Source organism: Lactuca virosa, chromosome 5 (assembly GCF_052849685.1).
Source record: "Lactuca virosa cultivar CGN04683 chromosome 5, Lactuca_virosa_CGN04683_v6, whole genome shotgun sequence".
In the NCBI taxonomy this organism is placed as follows: domain Eukaryota; kingdom Viridiplantae; phylum Streptophyta; class Magnoliopsida; order Asterales; family Asteraceae; genus Lactuca; species Lactuca virosa.
Genome location: NC_136430.1, coordinates 306,531,426 through 306,552,674, shown reverse-complemented (window position 1 = coordinate 306,552,674; position 21,249 = coordinate 306,531,426). Strand labels below are relative to the sequence as shown.

Sequence of the window (21,249 nt, the reverse complement as noted above, 5' to 3'; positions counted from 1 at the left end):
GTTAAGCTCTTGCACGGTTAAGCATGTAGTTTGGATTTTTGGACCTTTTTGCGGTCCCAAGGGATAAAGTTGGAAACTTTATCCTTCCTAATCGCAATCCTAGTCCATATATGAGCCTTGGAGCTCTTGGTGTCAAAAAGGCAGCTGGATATCTTAAGTTGTTGCGAATCTGGCGAACCTAGCGTGTTGGCAAGCCAACACGGCGTGTTGGATGAAGTTTTCCCATCTGTGGAACTGTTTGCGGAACACGGCGTGTTGGGTCAACCCAGACTGTTGACCTTGACCATTGACTTTGACTTTAACTAAGTTTGACCTTGAGGGTATTTTGGGTATTCTAGGTTTTGATGGAATTGGTCATTTGATGATTGTACGCATTTGAGTTGAGAGTTGAGATTCGCAGTCATACATTATCAGTTTTGTGCTGCTTGTGAGGTGAGTTGTCCTCACTGTACTTGCGGGTCGAAGGCACCAATGCCGGCCCATTAGATTAATATCCTGTTTTGCATGCTATTGTATTGTTATGATCTGTTAGATCGGTATCCTGGTAGTTAGGATGTTGATATGCTTAGTGATCTGTAGATCTATGTGTATGGTTGTAGACTGTTACATGATTATCTATTATATGTGCACATGGTTGGTCGATGGCTGAGGCTTCACTGCTTTGTGTGTAAGCCAACAGGCCGGGGCATTCCAACCCGATGGTTGAGGGGCCTAGGGTATTCTATCTCAAGGATGATTGGACCCATAATATGTTGGCATTCCATCCGATGGTTGAGGGGCCTGGGGTATTCCAACCCGATGGTTGATTGGACCCATAATATGTTGGCATTCCAACCCGATGGTTGAGGGGCCTGGGGTATTCCAACCTGATGGTTGATTGGGCTCATAGTATGCTGTTATTATGCTTATGCTATTTGCTATGTATTGGTATTTTGGGGGAAACTCACTAAGCTTTGGGCTTACAGTTTTGGGTTATGTTTCAGGTACCTGAGATGTTCGTGGGAAGGTGAACGCTTGATCGTGCATCTCCTCATGTTTTGTTTATGATTTTGGGATTACTCTGATATTGAACTCATTTTGAAAACAATTTGTAAACAATCATGGTTTTCGGGTTTGTCAAAAAATTTAAATTTTTCATGAATTTTTATGGATGTTACAATTTCTTACAACATTTTTATGATATTTTTTCCTATAGGTTTTTCTAATACAATGTTTAAAATTTTGCTTATAGTTTTTTTTTTTACTTTTTTTTTACACTTTCATATAATTTTCATACAAGTGCTTTTAAATCAAATATTTTATAAATGTTTAAATTTTTTTTACAAGTATTTAACTTTTTTTTTTATTTTTATTTTTTACATTTTCATACAATTTTTTTTTTTAACTTTCATACAATTATTTCTAAACTTTCTTTTACAACATTTTTAAAGTGTTTCACAAATTTTGTATGACAATTTAATAACTTTTTTTTATAACATTTTAAAATACTTTCGTTAAATACTAGTTTAAAATGTTGTATTAAAAAAATTAAAAGTTTATAAACTTCTAATTGAAAAATATTAAAAAGTTGTAATAATTTTAAAATATATACATTATATAGATTTTTTTATTTGCTACGTAATATATTTTTTTAATTTTTTTTAAAAGACCCTCCATGCTTATTGTTACATATTTAATTTATTTATTATATTGTTAGATACTCTTTACTTTAAAAATATTATATATACTTAAAAACAAAAGAAAAAATATAAGAGGCTATATAAAATATTTCACAAAATGAAAACATATTTATTAACTAAAAAGTAAAGTTAGAAGTGATCAATATTTAATTAATATTTAGGACATTATGAATACTTTAAAAATAATGTTTGAAAAAAAACAATACTAACAAATATGAAAAATAAAATTGTTATTAAAAGTTGTGAAAATGACTTATCATGGTAATTAACTTTTTCGTTTTGTTTACATTTAGACAATTTTACTTTTTATACATATTTGACCATTTAATTTGTTACATGTGTTCACATATCATCATTGTCACCTGCTATAGTCGGTGACAATTGTAATATGTGAACACATATAACAAATTAAATAGTCAAACATGTAAATTTTTTTTTACCTAAATGTAGGGGTGTAAACGAGCCGAGTTGAGCCCGAGCCTGACCAAGCTCGAGCTCGATTCGAGCCTTAAAATGAAGCTCGAGCTCGGCTCGTGAACAATTTAGTGGGCTCGCGAGCCTAATCGAGCCTAAACGAGCCTCTATGTGTGTGTGTATATATATATATATCTGTGTGTATGTGTATGTGTATGTATGTATGTATGTGTGTATATATATATATATATATATATATATATATATATATATATATATATATATAGGGTCGTTTAGGCTCGCGAGCCCATTAGTTGAAGCTCGGCTCGAGCTCGTTTAATAAACGAGCATCATATTTAGGCTCGAGCTCGGCTCAGGCTCGTTTAATTCGATATTGAGTCGATCTTTTAACGAGTCGATCCCGAGTAGCTCACGAGTAGCTCGGCTCACTTACACCCCTACCTAAATGTGATTAAAACGATAAAGATGATTACTCTAGTAAGTTATCTTCCTAAATACGAAAGAGGGAGGGAGATTCACTGTTAATTTTAGGGGTGAGCCACATATTCATAAATCATTTAATATATTTTCTATATTTAATAAATAAAAAACAAATTAAAAAAAAAAACTAAAAATAATTATAAAGGCAATATGGTCTTTTCATGTCTACATGAACCAAATACACAACAAAATCAAAACCTAGAAACGGTCGAAGGGAAAAAAAAAACATGTGCAATTGTTACAAACCACAAAAACTATTTCAGTCATTTGTTTTGAACTTTAGGTTATTTAACTTGCAAAATGTGAAAATTAACATTTTTTCCATTTATTCCTCACTAGTCAATCCCCTGGTTAACACGAGGATGGTGGCAAAGAAGGACATTGGGTCGTGTTGCCATTTCTGGTAACAATATCAGGTGGGCCATGCTCATACATCACCCGGTTTTTAGGGTTTTTATGATCTTCAATTCTTCAATATAAAAAACACAAGATAAATCAATTGCACAGGCAATGCAAAATATCTATGGATTGAACTGATTTTATGTTTCCTACTTTTCTCCTTCCCCCTAATTTGCAGAGAAGCACCACAGACTTCTATTCTGGTTTTGCGAAGAAAAACAAGTAAGCCTGTTTACTCTATCAATGTCAATTAGATTTAAAATTCATCATTTTTCTGATGTTTAAAATGTTATGTAATTTGGGTTTTCTTGTTTTTGTATCCATTTGAGTTAATGATCGTCTGATTTTAGCTGATCTCTGGAGGAAGTATAAGAATTGGCTTCCTGTTCCATTGTTAAAACCCTCGGATTGTGCGCAACATATTTCTCATGTTGCCAGTTTCGTGTTAGGTTAATGTGCCTGCTTGTTTATCGGAAAACATTTTTATTTTTGCGTGTACAACTATCATTTGGTGTTCACTTAGACTATTTTCTCATAACATTCGTGTTCTTGTATAAACACCATTAATTTTGCAGCGAGAATATATATAATTCTGGTGGATTTTGGATTTCCATACAAAGTATTTATGCATTCTGTTCCATAGATCAGTGATAATGTTGTCATTGATTTCCATACAAGTACTCATGCATGCTGCTCTTTTGTTGTGTTTAGGGATTCAAAGTTTCAACTATGGGTGTTGATGACAAAACTAACCAAGAATGGCCCATATCCCTGCATGCCTATTCTGATCTTACCAATGTTTCTCCAGTAGTGTTCTTATATCTTCTGAAAGAATGTTATGTTTATGGTAAATTTCTTCTTTCCTCCATTTCCAATTTGTTAGAGATCACTAACTCCTTTGAATGTTACTAAGATCTTAAATGATAAACAGGCACATGCAAAGCAACTGCAAAGTTTTTTGCCCTTCAGCATCAGGTCCATCAAGCTTTACACCATGTTCCAAAACCTGGGCCTGCTGTGTTTGTTGCTCATTGTCTCTCTTTACTTCCAATATTTGAATCACATTGTGAAGGTTTTAGTCATTTGATGATAGCTGCTCTTAGGCGTCGTTTGAAAATGGGAACTACACAGGAAGATTTACATGAAGCAAAGTTGTTTGCTACTCAATTGTTTATAATTGCTGTTCGTGGTGATAAGATTCATGATGACAGGATACTTGTGAAAATGCTTGAAGTTTTCAACATTAAAATTACAGATATCAAAGAGGTTATGTTTCAGTTTCACTCAGATGTGAAGAATGATAGGTTTGAAGATATAGCAGATGTCTTCGTTGAGCAGTTTATTTCTAAGCTGTTACAATCTCAATCATATATGGCAGCTGTCACTCTTCTAGAACACCTCTCTATTCGTCACTCTGGAGAGTCTTTTCTTCATATGATGTTGGAAAATAAAGAATACAGAGCAGCAGAAAAATGGGCGACATTTATTGGGAAGCCAATGATTTGTGTACTCATTAAGGGTTATGTAGACAGGAATATGATAAAACAAGCTTATGATTTGATAAAGAAAAATGATCTGCGTGAAGAGTTTCCACAAGTATATCAAATGGGTAAAGAAAGGTATTCTTATTTTTCTATAAAGATGTTGATTTTTCATGTAATCATTAGTGACAAGGTTGTTTATGCTGTGATATTGCAGTACACTTAAGAAGCTAGCAGAAAAGGGATGCTGGGATATAGCAGAGATGAGGGCAAAATCTGATAGACAACTTCTTGAATATTTGGTAGGTGACTTCTAGTAGTATTTGCCATTTTTTGTATCATACAAATTAACTTTTTATTGATAATATTTGTTTGTCTTATAATAATGTGTTCAAGGTTTATTTGGCAATGGAAGCTGGTTACTCAGAGAAGGTAGATGAACTTTGTGATAAATATTCCCTTGAAGGTTTCATGAAGGGAAAAGGTATGTAAGCTATTATAACACCATGATTTAGCTTTATATATGGAACTATATATCTAATAATTAATACATTTGGAACATTGGATCTGTTTTTATTGAGCATTTTCTGGTGGTGTACAGAAGCTGAGGTAAGCCTTCCACATATTCGGTATCTGCATCTTGATGAGCTGGCAATTGATAACATTGTTTGGGTTGATGAGCCCATTGGTCTGCATGATGCCACGTGTCATATTGAGGGATGCAAAGTTGTTGGGCTTGATTGTGAATGGAAGCCTAATTATGAGAAGGGAAGTAAAGCCAACAAGGTACTAGTAACCCTATTTCTTGTCAACCAATTAAAATTTGTTGTATTTTTGTGATATTTTTACATTAAGTAACGAATATTAAAAGTTTTAGTAGCCCCTTTATTAGTTACACTGTTTGTCAATCTTACAGGTTTCCATAATGCAAATAGCTTCTGAGAAGATGGTCTTCATCATTGACTTGCTAAAATTGTCTCATGATGCTCCTGATGTATTGGACAGCTGTCTAATCCGCATTTTTCATTCGCCTCGAATTTTAAAGCTTGGTATGAGACATCTTTAAATATTCATGATAATCAACACCTTTTAATAACTTCTAAACATTCAAAATTTCGAAAGTAAAATGTCTTGATGAGAACAATGTGAAATTGTAAGTGCTATTTATGAGATGAAGTTGTTAATGATGCAGGTTATAATTTTCAATGTGACATGAAACAACTGTCTCAATCCTATGAAGATTTTGATTGTTTCAAGCGCTTTGAAATGCTATTGGATATTCAAAACATATTCAAAGAGCCTCGTGGTGGCCTTTCGGGTCTCACAAAGGTAAAGTAAACAAAACAATTTATTATTTTGTAATGTTGAAGATCCATCTTTCTATAAATACTATAAAATCCACAAAAAAAAAATGCTTCCTCACTTTTTCTTGATTTAAAAACACAGGAAATATTGGGTGTTGGTTTGAATAAGACAAGAAGAAACAGTAATTGGGAAGAGCGTCCTTTAACCCAAAACCAGGTTTTTTCTTTTTCCATGTTTATTATTATCTTTTTCTTGAAGTTAATTTAATAAGAAATATTTATATGGATTTGTAACATGTGGCATTTAAATGCATGTACAGCTGGAATATGCTGCTCTTGATGCTGCAGTTCTGATTCATATATTCTGGCATGTTCGCAGCCAATCACAATCTAGTGATGTTTCAAATGACCACAATACCCAAATGGAGTGGAAATCCCACATTGTAAGTACAAAAACATTGCTACAAATATATAGTTTGGATACAAGTATAAGGTCAACAATTTTATACTGTTTCTTTTTCACTTAACAGACTTAATCTAGTAAAGCTAAGCTATATATGGGTGTTTCCTTCTGACCTAATAAAGGAAATCACAGAAAGGAGTTTTTCCCCAAACATGTTGTCATTTTTTCAAATATCTTTTAAAAATCATTTATCTTGACAACACTCTATCTGATAAGCACTTAGGCTGTGTTTGGCGGGCATAAGCTAGTTGGGTTTTTTTTTTTTTTTTTTTGAGCTTATTGCTATTTAGTCCCTGTTTGGTAAAAATAAGCTAGCTTATAAGCTATCTTATTGTAATTTGTAGTTTGGTAAAACTACAAAAGTAGCTTATTGTAGCTTATAAGCTAGCTTTTGATAAGTTACTTTAAATTAGCTTTCTCAAAAATATTTCAAATATGTATAATGTCCAAAACTGAATCTAATGCTAGTTTTTAGTTATATATATGTCGATTTATGTCATTTTTCATTTCCAATCTAACTTATCAGCTACTTTTTACCAAACACTATTAATTCATAAGCTAGCTTTTCAGCTAGTCTGCCAAACAGGGCCTTAGTGTTTGGTGAGACCACTAAAGGAGCTTATAAGCTAAGCTTTTTTAAAAAGCTATTTGAGATAGTTTATTGATAAGCTTAATTATGGGGATTTTATCAAAAATTCCAAACATAACCTTCACAATTATATTATTGTTATGGTTTGTTTTTCAATAAATGTTATTTATATATAACAAATATTGCATAAGACTATTGAATGCATGCTCTTTTTTTTTTTTAATTTGCTTTTCATCAAATATTCTTATTACATATGGGGCTGTTTCTTTATTTATATGTTCACGTTATGTGATTATTAATTATTTTAGTCTTTTTTATTTCTTTTTATACTTCTTAATAATAAATATTGATGGGAGACTATTTTGTGTATTGTTATTAGATAACTTATTTTATATAATATATTTATTTAGTTTATTGTTTTTTCTAAATTAAGTGCTCTTTGTACTTTTGTAGCAATTCTTTTTAGTTTTAAGCTTTTGAATTATAAAAACTTGACAAGAGTCAGTATACTTGTATTTGTTTTTTACTATTGATCACTGTAATTTTTTTCCAGGTCCGCCGTTGGTCAAAAAAGTTGTATGGTTTGGACTTAGTAAAATTCAGAAATTTGTTTAAAAAATGAAAGAAAATTAAAATGCATCGGTATTTCGCATGAAAAAATGTTATTGTCAAAATGAGAATTGATTAAGTTATTATTTTGTGTATTTAACCTTATGAATATTTTATTATCGTTATCAATGCACAAACAAGTAAATCTGTATTGAAAAATAAAAAAATAATAATATTGCAAATATAATAGAGAAAGCAAGGAATGTGTTTTAAATGAAAAAATGATTGAAAACCTCTTTGTTACTAGTTAGTTTATTATGATGAAATTTGTAATTTATTTTATTTATGTTTTATACAATATATCATTAGTCTCTATTTATATATCTAAGTTCTAAATGTACACTGTTTATCAGCTAATTTTTACCAAATGCTATTACATTATCAGCTACTAGCAGTGGAGATTCCAATGTTTTTTTTGTTAGGGGGCACTATTGAATTTTTTTCAAAAACATAAAGGGCCTTTCAAGTAAAATTTAAAATAATTGGAGTACTTATATGTAAATTTTTTTAGCCATTGGGGGCATGTGCCCCCACTTCCAAAGCTTTAGATCTGCCTCTAGCTACCAGCATCCGACTAGCTTATCAGACAAAAGCTAGCTGGTTTTTCAGTTAGTCTGCCAAACACAACATTAATGAATGGCTTTGGTTCTTTGTGTTTCCCTGTAAAATAGCTGATGAAAGCTTTGTACTTTCGTGTGAACATGCAGATTTCTCATGTAGGCGACCTCACAAAGACCAAAAAGAAAGACAAGAGCAAGAAAGATTCTAATGTGGGGATTAAAGAATCTCATCCATCAAGTAAGAGTTAGGGGTAAATATGTAATTGTTTTGCTAAGTGCATGACAAAAAAAAAAGTAGCAGTTGAAGTCTAGAAATGTTCCGAAATTTGAATCTGTACATAATGGGATTAAATTGAATGGTTTTGGGTTCGATTATGGTTAAGGTTGGTTTTACTTTTATACCAACTAAGTAAGGTTAAAAACATGACTTTCCATTAAGATTCTTGTTATGTATGAAGTTAAAAAGAAACAAATATCTGACCAAGTTAAGTCATGTTCCTATTAAGTTCATTGAGTAAAAAAGATAAATACTTTAAACAAAACTTCATTCCCGTATGGAAGAACACAATTGTTTATATATATATATATATATATATATATATATATATATATATATATATATATATATTATTCTCGTATAGTGTTGTTTGAAGTTTGTGTATGTTGAGATAGTTAAGGTATGGTGTAAAATGTAAATGAAAATTGTTGTTTCTTGTTTGAATGAGGATAAAATAATATAGTTTTATCCTTTTATATCTGTAATGAAAATCAACTGTTTTATAAATATCTTGAAATTTTTTTTAATGTTAATAAATTGTCAACTTGATGTTATAATGTGCTTTTATACCGTTTGGTGCAATAAATGATGTTAGATTCAAATAAAATAGTATACAAATATGAGATTTGATATTATGTTGGAAATGCCTCTTTAAGAACATCTTCAACCCAAAACCAAATACCATTTTTACACCAATTTACTCCAATTCAACCATTTGTTTCGTCAAAATGATAACATCAATTTGGTGTTATCCATTGATGGACTAGTTTTGCCACGAAAAAGAGAGAACAAGCATCCCAAAGACCCAAACCACTTGGGCACTCGGCCAATGTGAGTCAGATCACTTAACCATGTTTCATAAGGCTTGAGGGAGTGACCGCGGTTTTGCCACCTCAGCCGCGCACACCGCCCCTGACCGCTGTCTCCTGCGGTTTAGGCCGCAGTGTGGCCATTTCTCGCCGTGCAATTTGATTGGGTGAGGCATCTTTTGACCGTTGAACGGTCCATTTGCAAAATTTATTTATTTATTTATTATTATTATTATTTTTTTAAATTTACCCTATATATACTTATCATTTTTACAAAAACTTCGCTCTATTTATTTATCTCTTTAACTATCTTTTCTTCGATTTTTTTTAAAATGTCTTCTTCCAAAAGGTCCTCCAAAGAAAAAACACCCGCTAGGTGTTTTTTTTTTTTTTTTTTTTTTTAAGTTGTAGGTTTTATGTTTCTAATTTGCTTTTCTAAATTTTTAGGTTTTTTTTTAAAGTTAAGCAATGTATGACATTTTTATTTTTGATTAATGAAATATTATCTTTAAAAAAAAGATTTTTTCCATTAAAAAAATAATAACATAAACCCAAGTAATGCAATGTAATATTTTTTTTTTAAAATGAAGTTTTATTTGTTTAAATTATTAAAAAAAAAACACAAAAAGTTTGGCACCACTCATTGGATTTGACAAGAAACCATACTTATATGGTAAAAAATGATGTGTCGCACATGTGGCAGTGAAGAAAGTGCGGTTTGGGTGGCACCACTCCCTCCAGCCTAATTGGGAAAAACAAACATACTAAAACAATAAAAAATAAGTTAGTTTATTGTAATATGTTGTTTGGTAAACCACAAAAATGGCTTATTGTAACTTATGAATTAATAGTGTAAGTTGCAAAATAGCTTAATCAAGTTTGAGAAACAAAAATAAATTAGTTTACTGCAATCTGAAACATTGTTTGACAAAAATAAGTTATTTTATTGTAACAAGTTAGTTGGTAAGCTACAAAAATGGCTTATTGTAACTTACTTATGAATTAATAGTGTAAGTTGCAAAATAGCTTAATAAGTTTGAGACTTTGAGCTCGAATGGATTAATGCATCCAGCTTGATTCAAGAACTAGAATAACTAAAGATATCTATTACAACAACTTTTTGATATATTTTACTCGACTTAAAAATATCTGTTAAACAAATTATGATTATATGTATGTATACAGCCCATCAACATATGTTGATTAAGATAGAAACATCGGTATACAGAAGATTTTTTTTCCTATACAAGCCATCCATGTCCAAAATTTACCTGGATGGAACACGATTGAAAGCTGCGGCAAATCCATTCATGGCTCCGTAACTCTTTGAACTAAACCCTATGCAACCCAACAACCCTTGTCTGTAAGGAAGATATGTCTTCTTCCTCATCTCCTCCGCCTGTGCTCGATTGATCGTGTAATGCACTTCATGTGCTGAACGTCCCATGCTCCTCTTCCTATTCACGCCGACTCCGTTTACTGCTTTCTTTGTCGTCGTTTTAGGCGGTGGCCCCTCCGCTGTGCTGTTGCTGTTTCCATCCTCTGTTTTTGATGATTTCTTATCTTTCTTACCAGAAGAAGAAGAAGGTGTAAAAGATAATGCGGACCATAACTTGTGGTTGCGGTTCCGTCCTTCGCTCTTGCTTCTATACAGTAATTCTTTCAGAAACACCCATCGTTTCGAGCTCCGGCCGACGGAGGATGACCGCGATGATGCACCGGACGACGGAATTTCATTATCTTCTTCAGCTCTCTGCTTCTCTTCGGCTTCCAATTCCAATTCCTCCTTGATTTCAGTAGATTCTCTTCCATCCTGAAAGTCCTCCAGCCATTGAAATGCGCTGTTCGTCCTCAACGGCGACATAGATCTAGCTCTTCTCCTTAACGGTTTTTTCGATCTGTGCCTGTCTCTACCAAACTTTACCTCTTCATCACCACCATTTTCGCCGTTGTTTTCCAGAACGTCGATCAACGGAGCTAGGTCCTGAGGACGTTGAAGGTGAGAGGAGAGCTTCATAGGACGGATCTGGCCGTTCAAGAAGAGTTCATCAGCAGAACTCATGGATCCGGAGGGAGCTGCTCCGCTGGTTTCTTGCCTTACCGTGAACTCGAACTCAAAGGAGCCACCCGATCCTTCTAGAGGAATAGAAGAAACGGAATCCGTATTTGAATAGGCATGATGTGTAGGACTCGTAGGAGCACTGTAGAAGAATCCTCCTCCGTAAGAATGCGGTGGTCCACGGCCAGGACTGGACGGAGCGCTGACGTAAGGAGTAGAGGCACCGCTGTCGATGTCGTCGGAGAATGTGTAATGTTGTGGGGGATTGAAGTCGGACGACGATTGAAGGTCATGTTGTATGCTACCATTGTTACTGCAGGTTTTGAGGAGCTCCATTCGATTTCTCCAGTAGTGATGACTGATGAGGGTTGTAAGTTGTAACGGGAATGAGAAATAATATAAGTACGATCCGAAGCGGCGCCACTACCCTTCCATTATCTCTCTGTGACTCTGTGCCTAAAAATAATACAAGGATACAACAGGATCCTATGTTAATACATAATAATAGATCTGAACTTTTATTTATTTATTTATTTATTAAATATATATAAAAGAAGAGTAAATTACAGTTTTGGTCCATGAAGGTATGTACATTTCTACATGTTTATTTTATTATTATTATTTTTTGGAAGAATTTCATATACCCTTAATAAACTTCAAAATATCATATTTACCCAACATAATCTTTAAATATCATATATATCCTTTTTAAGATTTCAAAATATCATATTTACCCAAATTCTTTTTTTAACATTTTTTAATCATTTTAAATTATTATTTTTATCAATTTGACTATTATATCCTTATTATAAAAGTTAAGTTTAAAATATCAATTAACTATCATCTTTGTTGTAAAGGCATCAAAATAAAAAGACTAATACTTTGATTTGGGCTTTCACCCACGTGGTTCATCCATGGAATTTCATTACGTTTCTTGTGATCACCCATTTTCATAGGTAGAAAACTGTGAGGTGTTCCAAGATGGAGATTATGCTAGTGTTCATAGGAAGTCAAACTCAGGAACAATTCGATATCAGAAAGTCGATATTACTTAGATTCCAACCTTGAGGACGGCGGACGAAAACTATTGAATCGAAATTAATTATAAGTTGCATCGACCATCCGTGTATTTCAAACCGGACAAACTCGGAATTGAAAAATAAACATATTGAAACTACAACCCAAACCAATATCAGGTTGAGGAATTATTGTGATTAGGTTACAACATCAATTTGTGTGTTAAAATAGTTTACGAACATCCCATTTACAAACCAATCAATAGTTTGAGTCTAAAGAATTACAGTTAAAGTATGTGCGTAGAACACCAAAATATAAACATATAAGAACAATCAATCCAAATCATAAAACTTAACCTGCAAATTGTGATTTAAAAACAAAACCCAAATGAGGACGACCTCAATTGTTGAAAATTAAACAATATTTGAGATGATCTTGCCTGTAGTCAAAAAAGAAGAAGCCACGCCTATTGAGAGATACGATGTAGTGAAGTGACCGTGGGTGGCGGCAGTAAGAGGGAGGCGAAGGTGTGCCGGTAATGAAGAAGATTAATTTGGGGAAAAGATGGAAGATGAATAACCATTGAAAGACAATTCATGAAAAATAAGAAGGGTGTTTTAGTCATTCTATATCTTTCTTATATTTAGAATGATTATAAATAAAAAAAAATGATTATAAAAACGTTTAAAAATATTAAAAAATAAAATTTGGGTAAATATGATATTTTAAAAGCTTATAAAGGATAAATATGATATTCAAATATTAGCTAGGGCAAATATGATATTTTAGTCTTTATTAAGGGCCTATATGAAATTCTCCCTTATTTTTTTAATTTGATGTCAAAGATCTTCATGGTTTTCAAACCCCTCGTCTTGAATCCTAAGATAGCCGCTGGTCCTATTACATTAAATACATGTAAAGTGACAAGATTGTCAATAGAACAAATCTAAATAAACCTAAAAACACAAGAGACCATTTTCGTAAAATTTACAGGAAACTCAAATAAAAACCTAAACTTAGAATCCAACTTTCATGCCACTAGAGTGATGTCACATGGACATAGGTCGGAAAAGGAGGGGATGGGAGTTTTGACGGGTTCGTTAGTTGTAAAATTTGTTTGACTAGTTACTTGCTAGTCTTTCTTTTTAACAAAACCACCATTCAAAAAAAAACATTTCATGCTACTTCTATGCTCTCTCCCTCTAAGCCTCCAATATGTCATCAGTGCCACCCCCATTTCCGATTACGCAACCATTGTCTCTTCAACAACCTTTCACTTCTGTCGTCACATTTTGTCTGCTGATTCCTGACAACATGCACAATGACACTACCACTGCCTCTCATTTACTTATTCCCGACGAACCAACGCCACTAGATTTGTCTCACACTTCTTCTCATCCCACCACTTCTCAACCACCGCTATCCTATTCCCTCTCCACGCAACATTCTCAACATTCTCACACGACTAGTGAACCTACCAAAACTCTCATCCCCTCCTTTTCTACCACCATGGTTGCTAGATTCATGCATAAAAATAATCGGGGTTAGGTTCCAACGTGTGCCAGCCGACAATGATGGTGAGGTGAAGGAAGAAAATAGAAATTATAGGTCGAGTTAGTGATTTAAATTTAGTGGTGGTGATTCTTGATGGTGATAACGGGGCCTAATTATTTAATTTTATTAATAATACAAAATCAAAAAATGATAAAAACAAAGGTGATTATGTCATTAGCCTAATGGTAAGGATAAAGCTGATGGATTTTCAAAAATAAGATCAAATCTAAGACAAATACATACATCAAGGACCATAACTATAATTTACTATTAAAAGAAAGCGTTATTTATTTTTATTTTCCCATGTCAAATCACCTCACATGATCTCTCCATTCTCCAACATCTGTTGTGGTCCCATTTGAAATCTTCCGTTAACTCATGTATTTTTTTGTATGTTTATAGAAATTTAGCTAATTTGTAACATGTCACGTGTTAAGTCGCGACCTATGTCCATGTGACATCTATATCAAAAAAATTATTTGTTTTTTCTTTTATTATTTACCCCACCATAAGTACCACGTAGTATACATTTGCCGTATAAACCCTCTCAACGAGCAAAATTCAAGCACTACAACAATGTTATTTTTAAATGAAAAATATATATGTAAAACGATAAATTACCGACGAGCTCCATTGCATTTATTTTGAAGTTTTTATTAAAAGAGTTTCCTATGCAGAATAAGGTTCTAAAAACAAGATTTAACAAAGTTTGTTAGTTGCGACTTGCGAGATTATAGCAATCAATACAAATCGTACGGTAAGTATGAGGTTTTTATCATTCAAAAGATCTTCTAAATGTCTAATTTTATTCTCTCTTTCATATTCTTTAAATTCCTCAACATAAATACATGTCAAAGATATGGAGGTTGGGCTTAGAAAGCCTATTAAGCATTTATAGGGTCAACTCTTAAGTGTATTAGATAAGTTAAACAATCCAACCTAAAATCAAACCCCAAAAATATTTTAAAAACTATTGAAAAATTAAAAAACATCAAAGGTTGGGGAAGAGCATTTTAAGAGTAAACATGTCTAAATATTACTAAACATTAAAACAAATAAACAACATAAAAAATGCAATCTCGGGTCCTGACAGTGACTGTGGGCAACCCGGACGACCGTCCATGACCTATATCTCTAAGGGGCCCAAAGTTTTCAAACTATATAGTATATACATATATAAAAGTTTAATTTATGTATACAGTTTTTTAGGGGCCCAACTTTAAATCAACCCAAGATAAAGGGGCCTATTCATGAATCCACATCAAGCGGGAACCAAATCGACACCTTGTGAATCGATATTGTCGCCTCTTGAATCGGTCAAAAGATTATGCATAATCGATATCATTTCATGATATCGCCGCCGACATTCTCAAGTTCTTCCATTTCTCAATCTTAAATTCTCATTTATTCATTAGTTCATCATGCTCGTTTCTGAATTCTAATCACCGAACATTAGTTAATCATACTCGTTTTCTGATTTAATTTTCATTCTTGTACCAGACTTCAGCTCATCACTCATTCTATAACACCTCAATTTATGTTTGATTTAAATGGTTATAATATGTGTCATAGAATTAAGGTGTGAGGTTATAAATTCGTACTTTTGAATTTTTAATAGTTGATTTTATAGTTCAAGACTGAGTATGAGGGAGTATGGAATGAAATTATAATTACTTGAAGGTCAAATCAATGATAGTTAATGAGAGTTAGGGACTTAAAAGTCAAAATATAGCAAAGAAGGGTTATTGGGTTATTGTTTCAAACCTAGGGATTTAATGGAAAAGGATTTAGGTTTAATTGGGGGACTTAGGATCAAATTTAATCAACCACTTAAGGACCCTTAAACACAACTTAACCTAAATAACCATTTTGCTTTGGAATTTCCATTTTTGAAGACCTTACAACAGTATTTGGGCGATCCCCATAGATTGAACCGCCAGATCGTCGAAAAATTTGGAGTGCGGCTTCCCAAGACATATATTGAAGTTTTGAGCGTTGTAATTTTATTTTCAAGGTCTGGAGCTCAAATTATAGATCGTCGATCATGGCAGAAGTTTTAGGGTTGTTGTCGAAATCGTTTTAGGTGTAGGGCTTGTATAGAGCCTTCAATCTCAAAAATATAGGTATGATTTATTCCTCATCGAAGTATTTTAGATTTATATATATTGTGTGCTAATTTGCGGTTGAACCATAGTCATAGAGTTAGGTGTTTAGATCGAAAACCCTAACCCTAGAGTTGAAATGTTGTTGAGAAGTCATTATTTTGTCCATGTTTTGTAAAAATTATAGAAAAATCATGGATGGTCGGATTTAGGATTCTTCAATTTGTAAAGTTTAGGTTTTGAGTATAGATGTCCCTAATTTTTTCCTTGACCCGATGTTGGCTCTAACTAAGGTGGAAATTGCCATTTTCACTGGCTGGTCCGGAATTAACTACATTGATATCCCATCTTGTAAAATCCAAAGTAAATTAAAGAAAAATTGTATGAAATTGTACAAGTAGTCCCTGGGAAGCTAAAAGACTGAACTTTTGGAATATGGAAAAATATTGCAACTTTGGCAAGCTTTGGTGGTGTTAAAGTGATCTTGAACAAATTGCTATTTTGGGTCAAAATCTGGAAAATGAGTCTAGTAGCTTATTTATATGTTTAGGGTCAATACTAGTCCTTTCTAATCTTGATTTTTGTTATAGGAGTGTTGCAAACTGACTTGGTGTAATGGGATTCCTAGGCTATTGTTTGAGGTCTACTCTACAATTTGAGGCGAGTTTATCACTATGGTGTATTGATGTGTATATTCTTTGCTTAGAACGTGTGTGCTATTAGTATGTATGATTTGGTATCAAGCAGTGTAGAGTCTAGTATACGAATATTGTTACTTGTTATGTCTAGATTACTTTATGTTGGATGACTACCTGTGTAGTATGTCTGGATTGATTTGTGCTATAATACTACCTGGGTGGTATGTCTGGATTGCCTTGTGCTAGACGACTACCTGTTTCGTACGTCTGGATTGCTTTGGGTTGGATGACTACGTATGTGGTATGTGTAACACCCAGTTCGACATGTTTCTTATTTCATGATTTTGGCCATAGATTATGAAAAGGTCTTGGGCTTCAAGGGAATAAAATTTAGACATTGTAGGATGTTGATAATGTTTATTAAGTGATCTAGACCCTTGATTTGTGCTTTAAACCAAAGGGTGAAATAGGAATGTGATATTTTGGACTTCTTGCTCGAATTAATGAATTTTAGTTCGTTATCTTTTTTAGTAAAAAGTAATTAGATAGAATTATGGGGATTTTCAATACCTTCGCGTGCATATAAAGATCGTCGAAAACAGAGTTGAAACGAAGAAGTTATGATTGTTTGAAGCTGAAATGGATTTGGGTGAAAACTCGTCGCCATTGAATGGAAAATTGTCCTCCAAGGCGTGGTAATCGCCACGAAGTGGAGACTTGTCTTCCATGACGTGGTACTTGCCACAGAGTGGAGAATTGTCTTCCACGGAGTGGAAGCTGGTGAGGCCTTAGCCCATGATCTTTTAGGGGTTTCAATGTATTTCAAGTAAGGATTCAAGTTTTAAGGCATTTTCTCAGCCTCCTTCACCTATAGAACTCCTTGGAAGAAACCCTAGCCTCTATCTTCACGATTTGAGCTCATCCTCTCACCTCTCTCCTATTTTTGGTGCTTTTGGTGGTGTTTTGATGAAGCTTGAAGATCAAGAAAGTTCTTTTGTTTGCAAGGAATGTTGTTTCAAGTTTGGATCCATCAAAGTCAATCCATTTTTGGACTATTGTGAGTATAAAGTTCATATCTTGGTCTTTAGTTCTTTAGATCTTGTCATTTGCGGCTTTTGGCACTATGGGTCCATTTTATGGGTGATCTTGGAGTTGAGAAGACTCCAACACCTTTTGATCACTCTAGAATTCCTCTTGGACCTCATAGACTATGAAAGTTATGATCTTTTGCCGTCCCTTTAAGCTATGTAAGTTATCTTGGCCCTTTAGGTCATTTTGGAGTATTAAAATTTAGATCTTGAAAGTTTGTGGCATTATCATGGATAGAGTTGAAAACTTTATCCATTTGAAACTTCATGTTGATCAACTCTGAAGGTTGGAAATTTAGACTTAATGAATTAAGTTGAGAAAGATGCATTCTTGGTCCCTTTGAGACTTAAAGTCTAGATCTTGGTTGTTTGGACCATCCTAATGGATAAAGTTGGAAAATTTATCCATTATGAAACTATTAGGGACTAGATCTGATGTTATGAGCCTTAGTCTTTGTGGATTAAGCTCTTAATAAAGAAAAGCTTTTCATACTGAAACCACGTCTTGGCCAAGGAAGGCCCACGACGTGGTGGCGAGACTCATCGCGACTGTTTTATCCTGACTTGGCCACGACATGGCCAAGAGTTCACCACGACATGGTGGTCCACTAAGTTGACTTTTGACTAGTTTGACATTTGGTTAAACTTGAGTAGAATTGAATAATTAACTAAGGAATGGTCTCGGTTTGGCATTAGGTATCTTGGTTTAGTTGTTCTGTTAGCCGAGGTAGCTGTTGAGCTTCTGTTGAGTAGCTCAGGTGAGTCTTCTCACCATACTATGTAGGTTGTTAGTTTTATTTGTGACTCTTGCATGGAATACCAGGGTTTGGACCCTGACATTTGTATGAAAGACCAGGGTTTAGCCCCTAACATTTACATGGAAGACCACGATTTTGCCCCTGAAAATGGTATGGAAGACCAGGATCTAGCCCTTGGGACTTGTACAAGTAAAAACCATGAATTGGCCCACGACATGAAGTGATTGTAAGACTATGATTTAGCCCATAACATTCACCTGGGGTTGAAATAGGTCGGTCATGTTATATGGTATATTGGGGAACTCAATAAGCTTTGTGCTTATGATTTTATGTTTAAATGTTGCAGGTTTTCCTATATTAAATGAAGGGCGCGACTTGATTGCATCACATCCATTGGAGATTTCCGCACTTAATAACTCTTATGTTTATACTTTGATAAATGTTTTGAATCAAATGGTTTTATGTAAATCTTTGAACTTTTATTTTTAAATGAAAATTTTGGGTTTGAAAATCGGGACGTTACGGTATATCTAGATTTCCTTGTGTTGGATGACTACCTGTATTCGGATGTTACGATATGTCTAGATTTCCTTAGATTTGAATGTTTATTTTTGTGAAAACCTACCAAAATCTCGATTTGAGTCCAGGCACACCCGAGAGTATGCCCGAATCCCTCAAACCAAAGCTCTGATACCAACTTGTAACATCCCAAAAACTACAGATAAAATTTCGTTTTTAAATTCATTCAATTCATAAGAAACTGACACCAAAATATTCGAAAGAGTCATATTGTAACATGTTATCAGAGTACAAATCCCAGAATCACTAAGTGCAGAAAAACATAGAGTGATGCGGTGCGATCAGACTGAGCCCTTCCCCTTCGAACTGGAAGTACCTGAAACAGAAACTGAAAACTGTAGGCACAAAGCTTAGTGAGTTCCCCCAAAATACCACATACTAAACAAACATACTACCAAACATATTTGGGTGCCGGCCTACCTCTTCGGTCTATTTCAACCGTATACTGTCAAGCATATATGGGTGCTTTCCTACCCATTCGGTTTATCTCAACCGGATAGTATCAAACATATATGGGTGCTTGCAATCCCCTTCAGTCTATTTCAATAGGATACCGAGTCTATTTCACCCTTACTACTACCACATAATATCATAACAGAAATCACAGATTCATCAAGCAAATACAGGCATAACTGACAATTATCACAAAAACAATCATCACACTGTAACATAAACTAGTGGGTCGGTCTTGGTGCCTTCGACCCACGACTAATGCGAAGGAAGAATCACCTCAGACTGTGGGTATCAAATCGCACTCAGCGGATGACTCGCGAACTCCTCTCCGTATCGTACAAGCATAAAACCCTAATTAGAAATTAGGTCACATTCTAACTCGATGGTCCACAACCCTAATTCTTGACTTAAGGGAAAAAGGGATCCTTTACCTTCACCTTATTAGGCCTCCTTTCCTCCAAGACCCAAATTCACAAAAACCCAAAAAGGCATCCAAGCCCACTATAGGGCCTCTAAGTCTCAATATGGCCCAAGAACCCCAAACATGGCCTTAGGCCCAAAAATGACTTGCTACAAACAGGTGGACCCGAGGCCCAACTTACTCAAGTCCATAGCCCAACACCAAACAAGCCCAAAAACCTTATAGGCCCACTGACTGCGTACGTGCGGTGTACTTGGCTTGTACGTCGAGCGTACGCTGGTGTTGACCAGGGGTTGAGGCGCTGACCTAGTACGCGCAGCGTACACTGGAGTACACATGGCTAGGGTTGTTCAGTATTTGGATAAAACCGAATTGTCCAATTGGACAATTTGGTTCGGAAATTCGGATTTTTGGATTGGTTTTCGACAAAACCGAATTATTATTTTGGATTTTAGATTGGTTATGGTTTATAAAATAAGAACTGAATAGTCCAAAAAAACCGAATAACAGTTTATTATTTATTTATATTTAATATATATCTATAATAATTTACTAATTTTGTAATTTATTTTCTCTCAAAAGTTTTTTATCTATAAAATATTAAAATATATTATACCTTCTTAATAGTTGTTTATAAATTTCAAATCGTAACTAAATAATTTGTTTTTGCTTATTGTGTAAAATTCGCTAATATTATAATTATATGTCGTTTTAAAATGTTTTAGTTTTTAGAAACCAAATTATAAAAACCGATCCAACCGAATTGTAATTGGATCGGATCGGATTGGATTTGAATTTAGTTTGGACTATTCAGATCTATGTTTTGAAAACCGAAATCAATTTGGATTCACTTGGATAAAACCGATCCATCGAAACGAACACCCCTACACATGGCGTACTGGTCTGCCAACCCATTCTCACTTTTATGTCTTAATCCATTAAGAACTAACGTCCAAAACTTAGATCCAGGCCCCTAAAAACGTCCTAAGCCATAAAGTTGCAAACTTTATGCTTTTGCATGCAAGGATGGGGCCCAAAACATGAATCAAGTCCATAAGCACACTTGGATGGTTCCTAACACTTGCATGTTTATAAATTTAAAATCGTACCCAATGAGAACGCCCCACGTACTAACCAAGGAACCAATTTGGAAGAAATTTGCATTAGGGACTTAAATAGAAACTTACCAAAAACTTGAATGTTACAACTATTAAGTTGAAAGTATGTTGCTATTAATCTAATGGTATTGTTTGATGTTCAAATAATTATTGCTATTAATCTAATGGTATTGTTTGATGTTCAATTAGGTGTAAACTTGGTCATTGTTAGTTGAAAGTGCATTGCTACTAATCAATGATATGGTTTGATGTTTAATTAGATGTAAACTTGGTTATTGTTGCTTTGTAGGTTATTGTTCGCGAGGAAATGAAAGAAGACCTTCAGTTGAAACTTGAAACATGAAGAAATTAAGGCCAAACACAAGAAATTGCCAAGA

The 21,249-nt window shown here is 33.9% G+C and overlaps 2 protein-coding genes across 4 annotated transcripts; one reads left to right on the top strand and one right to left on the bottom strand.

Moving 5' to 3' along the window:
- The first annotated feature begins 2,898 nt into the window (after positions 1–2,898).
- LOC145116859 (Polynucleotidyl transferase, ribonuclease H-like superfamily protein) lies at positions 2,899–8,504 on the top strand. Of its 3 annotated transcripts, XM_079053173.1 has the most exons (12): positions 2,899–3,010; positions 3,172–3,215; positions 3,705–3,840; positions 3,925–4,612; positions 4,692–4,776; positions 4,871–4,958; positions 5,076–5,260; positions 5,391–5,523; positions 5,667–5,803; positions 5,921–5,995; positions 6,099–6,221; positions 8,147–8,504. In XM_079053173.1, the coding sequence occupies exons 3-12, from the start codon at positions 3,723–3,725 to the stop codon at positions 8,246–8,248; spliced, it is 1,734 nt and encodes a 577-aa protein (XP_078909299.1). In that variant the 5' UTR covers positions 2,899–3,010; positions 3,172–3,215; positions 3,705–3,722; the 3' UTR covers positions 8,249–8,504. The 3 variants fall into 3 exon arrangements, with proteins under 3 accessions (XP_078909299.1, XP_078909300.1, XP_078909298.1); XM_079053174.1 differs by lacking the exon at positions 2,899–3,010 and having other exon boundaries at positions 3,035–3,215; positions 5,079–5,260; XM_079053172.1 differs by lacking the exon at positions 2,899–3,010 and having other exon boundaries at positions 3,037–3,215.
- Positions 8,505–10,192: 1,688 nt separating this feature from the next.
- Positions 10,193–11,607, bottom strand: LOC145110843 (uncharacterized). Its single transcript, XM_079047156.1, has one exon. It carries the CDS (start codon positions 11,478–11,480, stop codon positions 10,353–10,355), a length of 1,128 nt encoding a protein of 375 aa, XP_078903282.1. The 5' UTR covers positions 11,481–11,607; the 3' UTR covers positions 10,193–10,352.
- Between the last annotated feature and the right edge of the window lie 9,642 nt (positions 11,608–21,249).

Coding starts and splice junctions, on each gene's coding strand:
- LOC145116859 (XM_079053173.1), top strand. CDS start 3,723: ATGGGTGTTGATGACAAAACTAACCAAGAATGGCCCATATCCCTGCAT. Junction 4,777..4,870: donor GACAACTTCTTGAATATTTG/GTAGGTGACTTC, acceptor AATGTGTTCAAG/GTTTATTTGGCAATGGAAGC. Junction 6,222..8,146: donor TGGAGTGGAAATCCCACATT/GTAAGTACAAAA, acceptor GTGAACATGCAG/ATTTCTCATGTAGGCGACCT.
- LOC145110843 (XM_079047156.1), bottom strand. CDS start 11,480: ATGGAGCTCCTCAAAACCTGCAGTAACAATGGTAGCATACAACATGAC.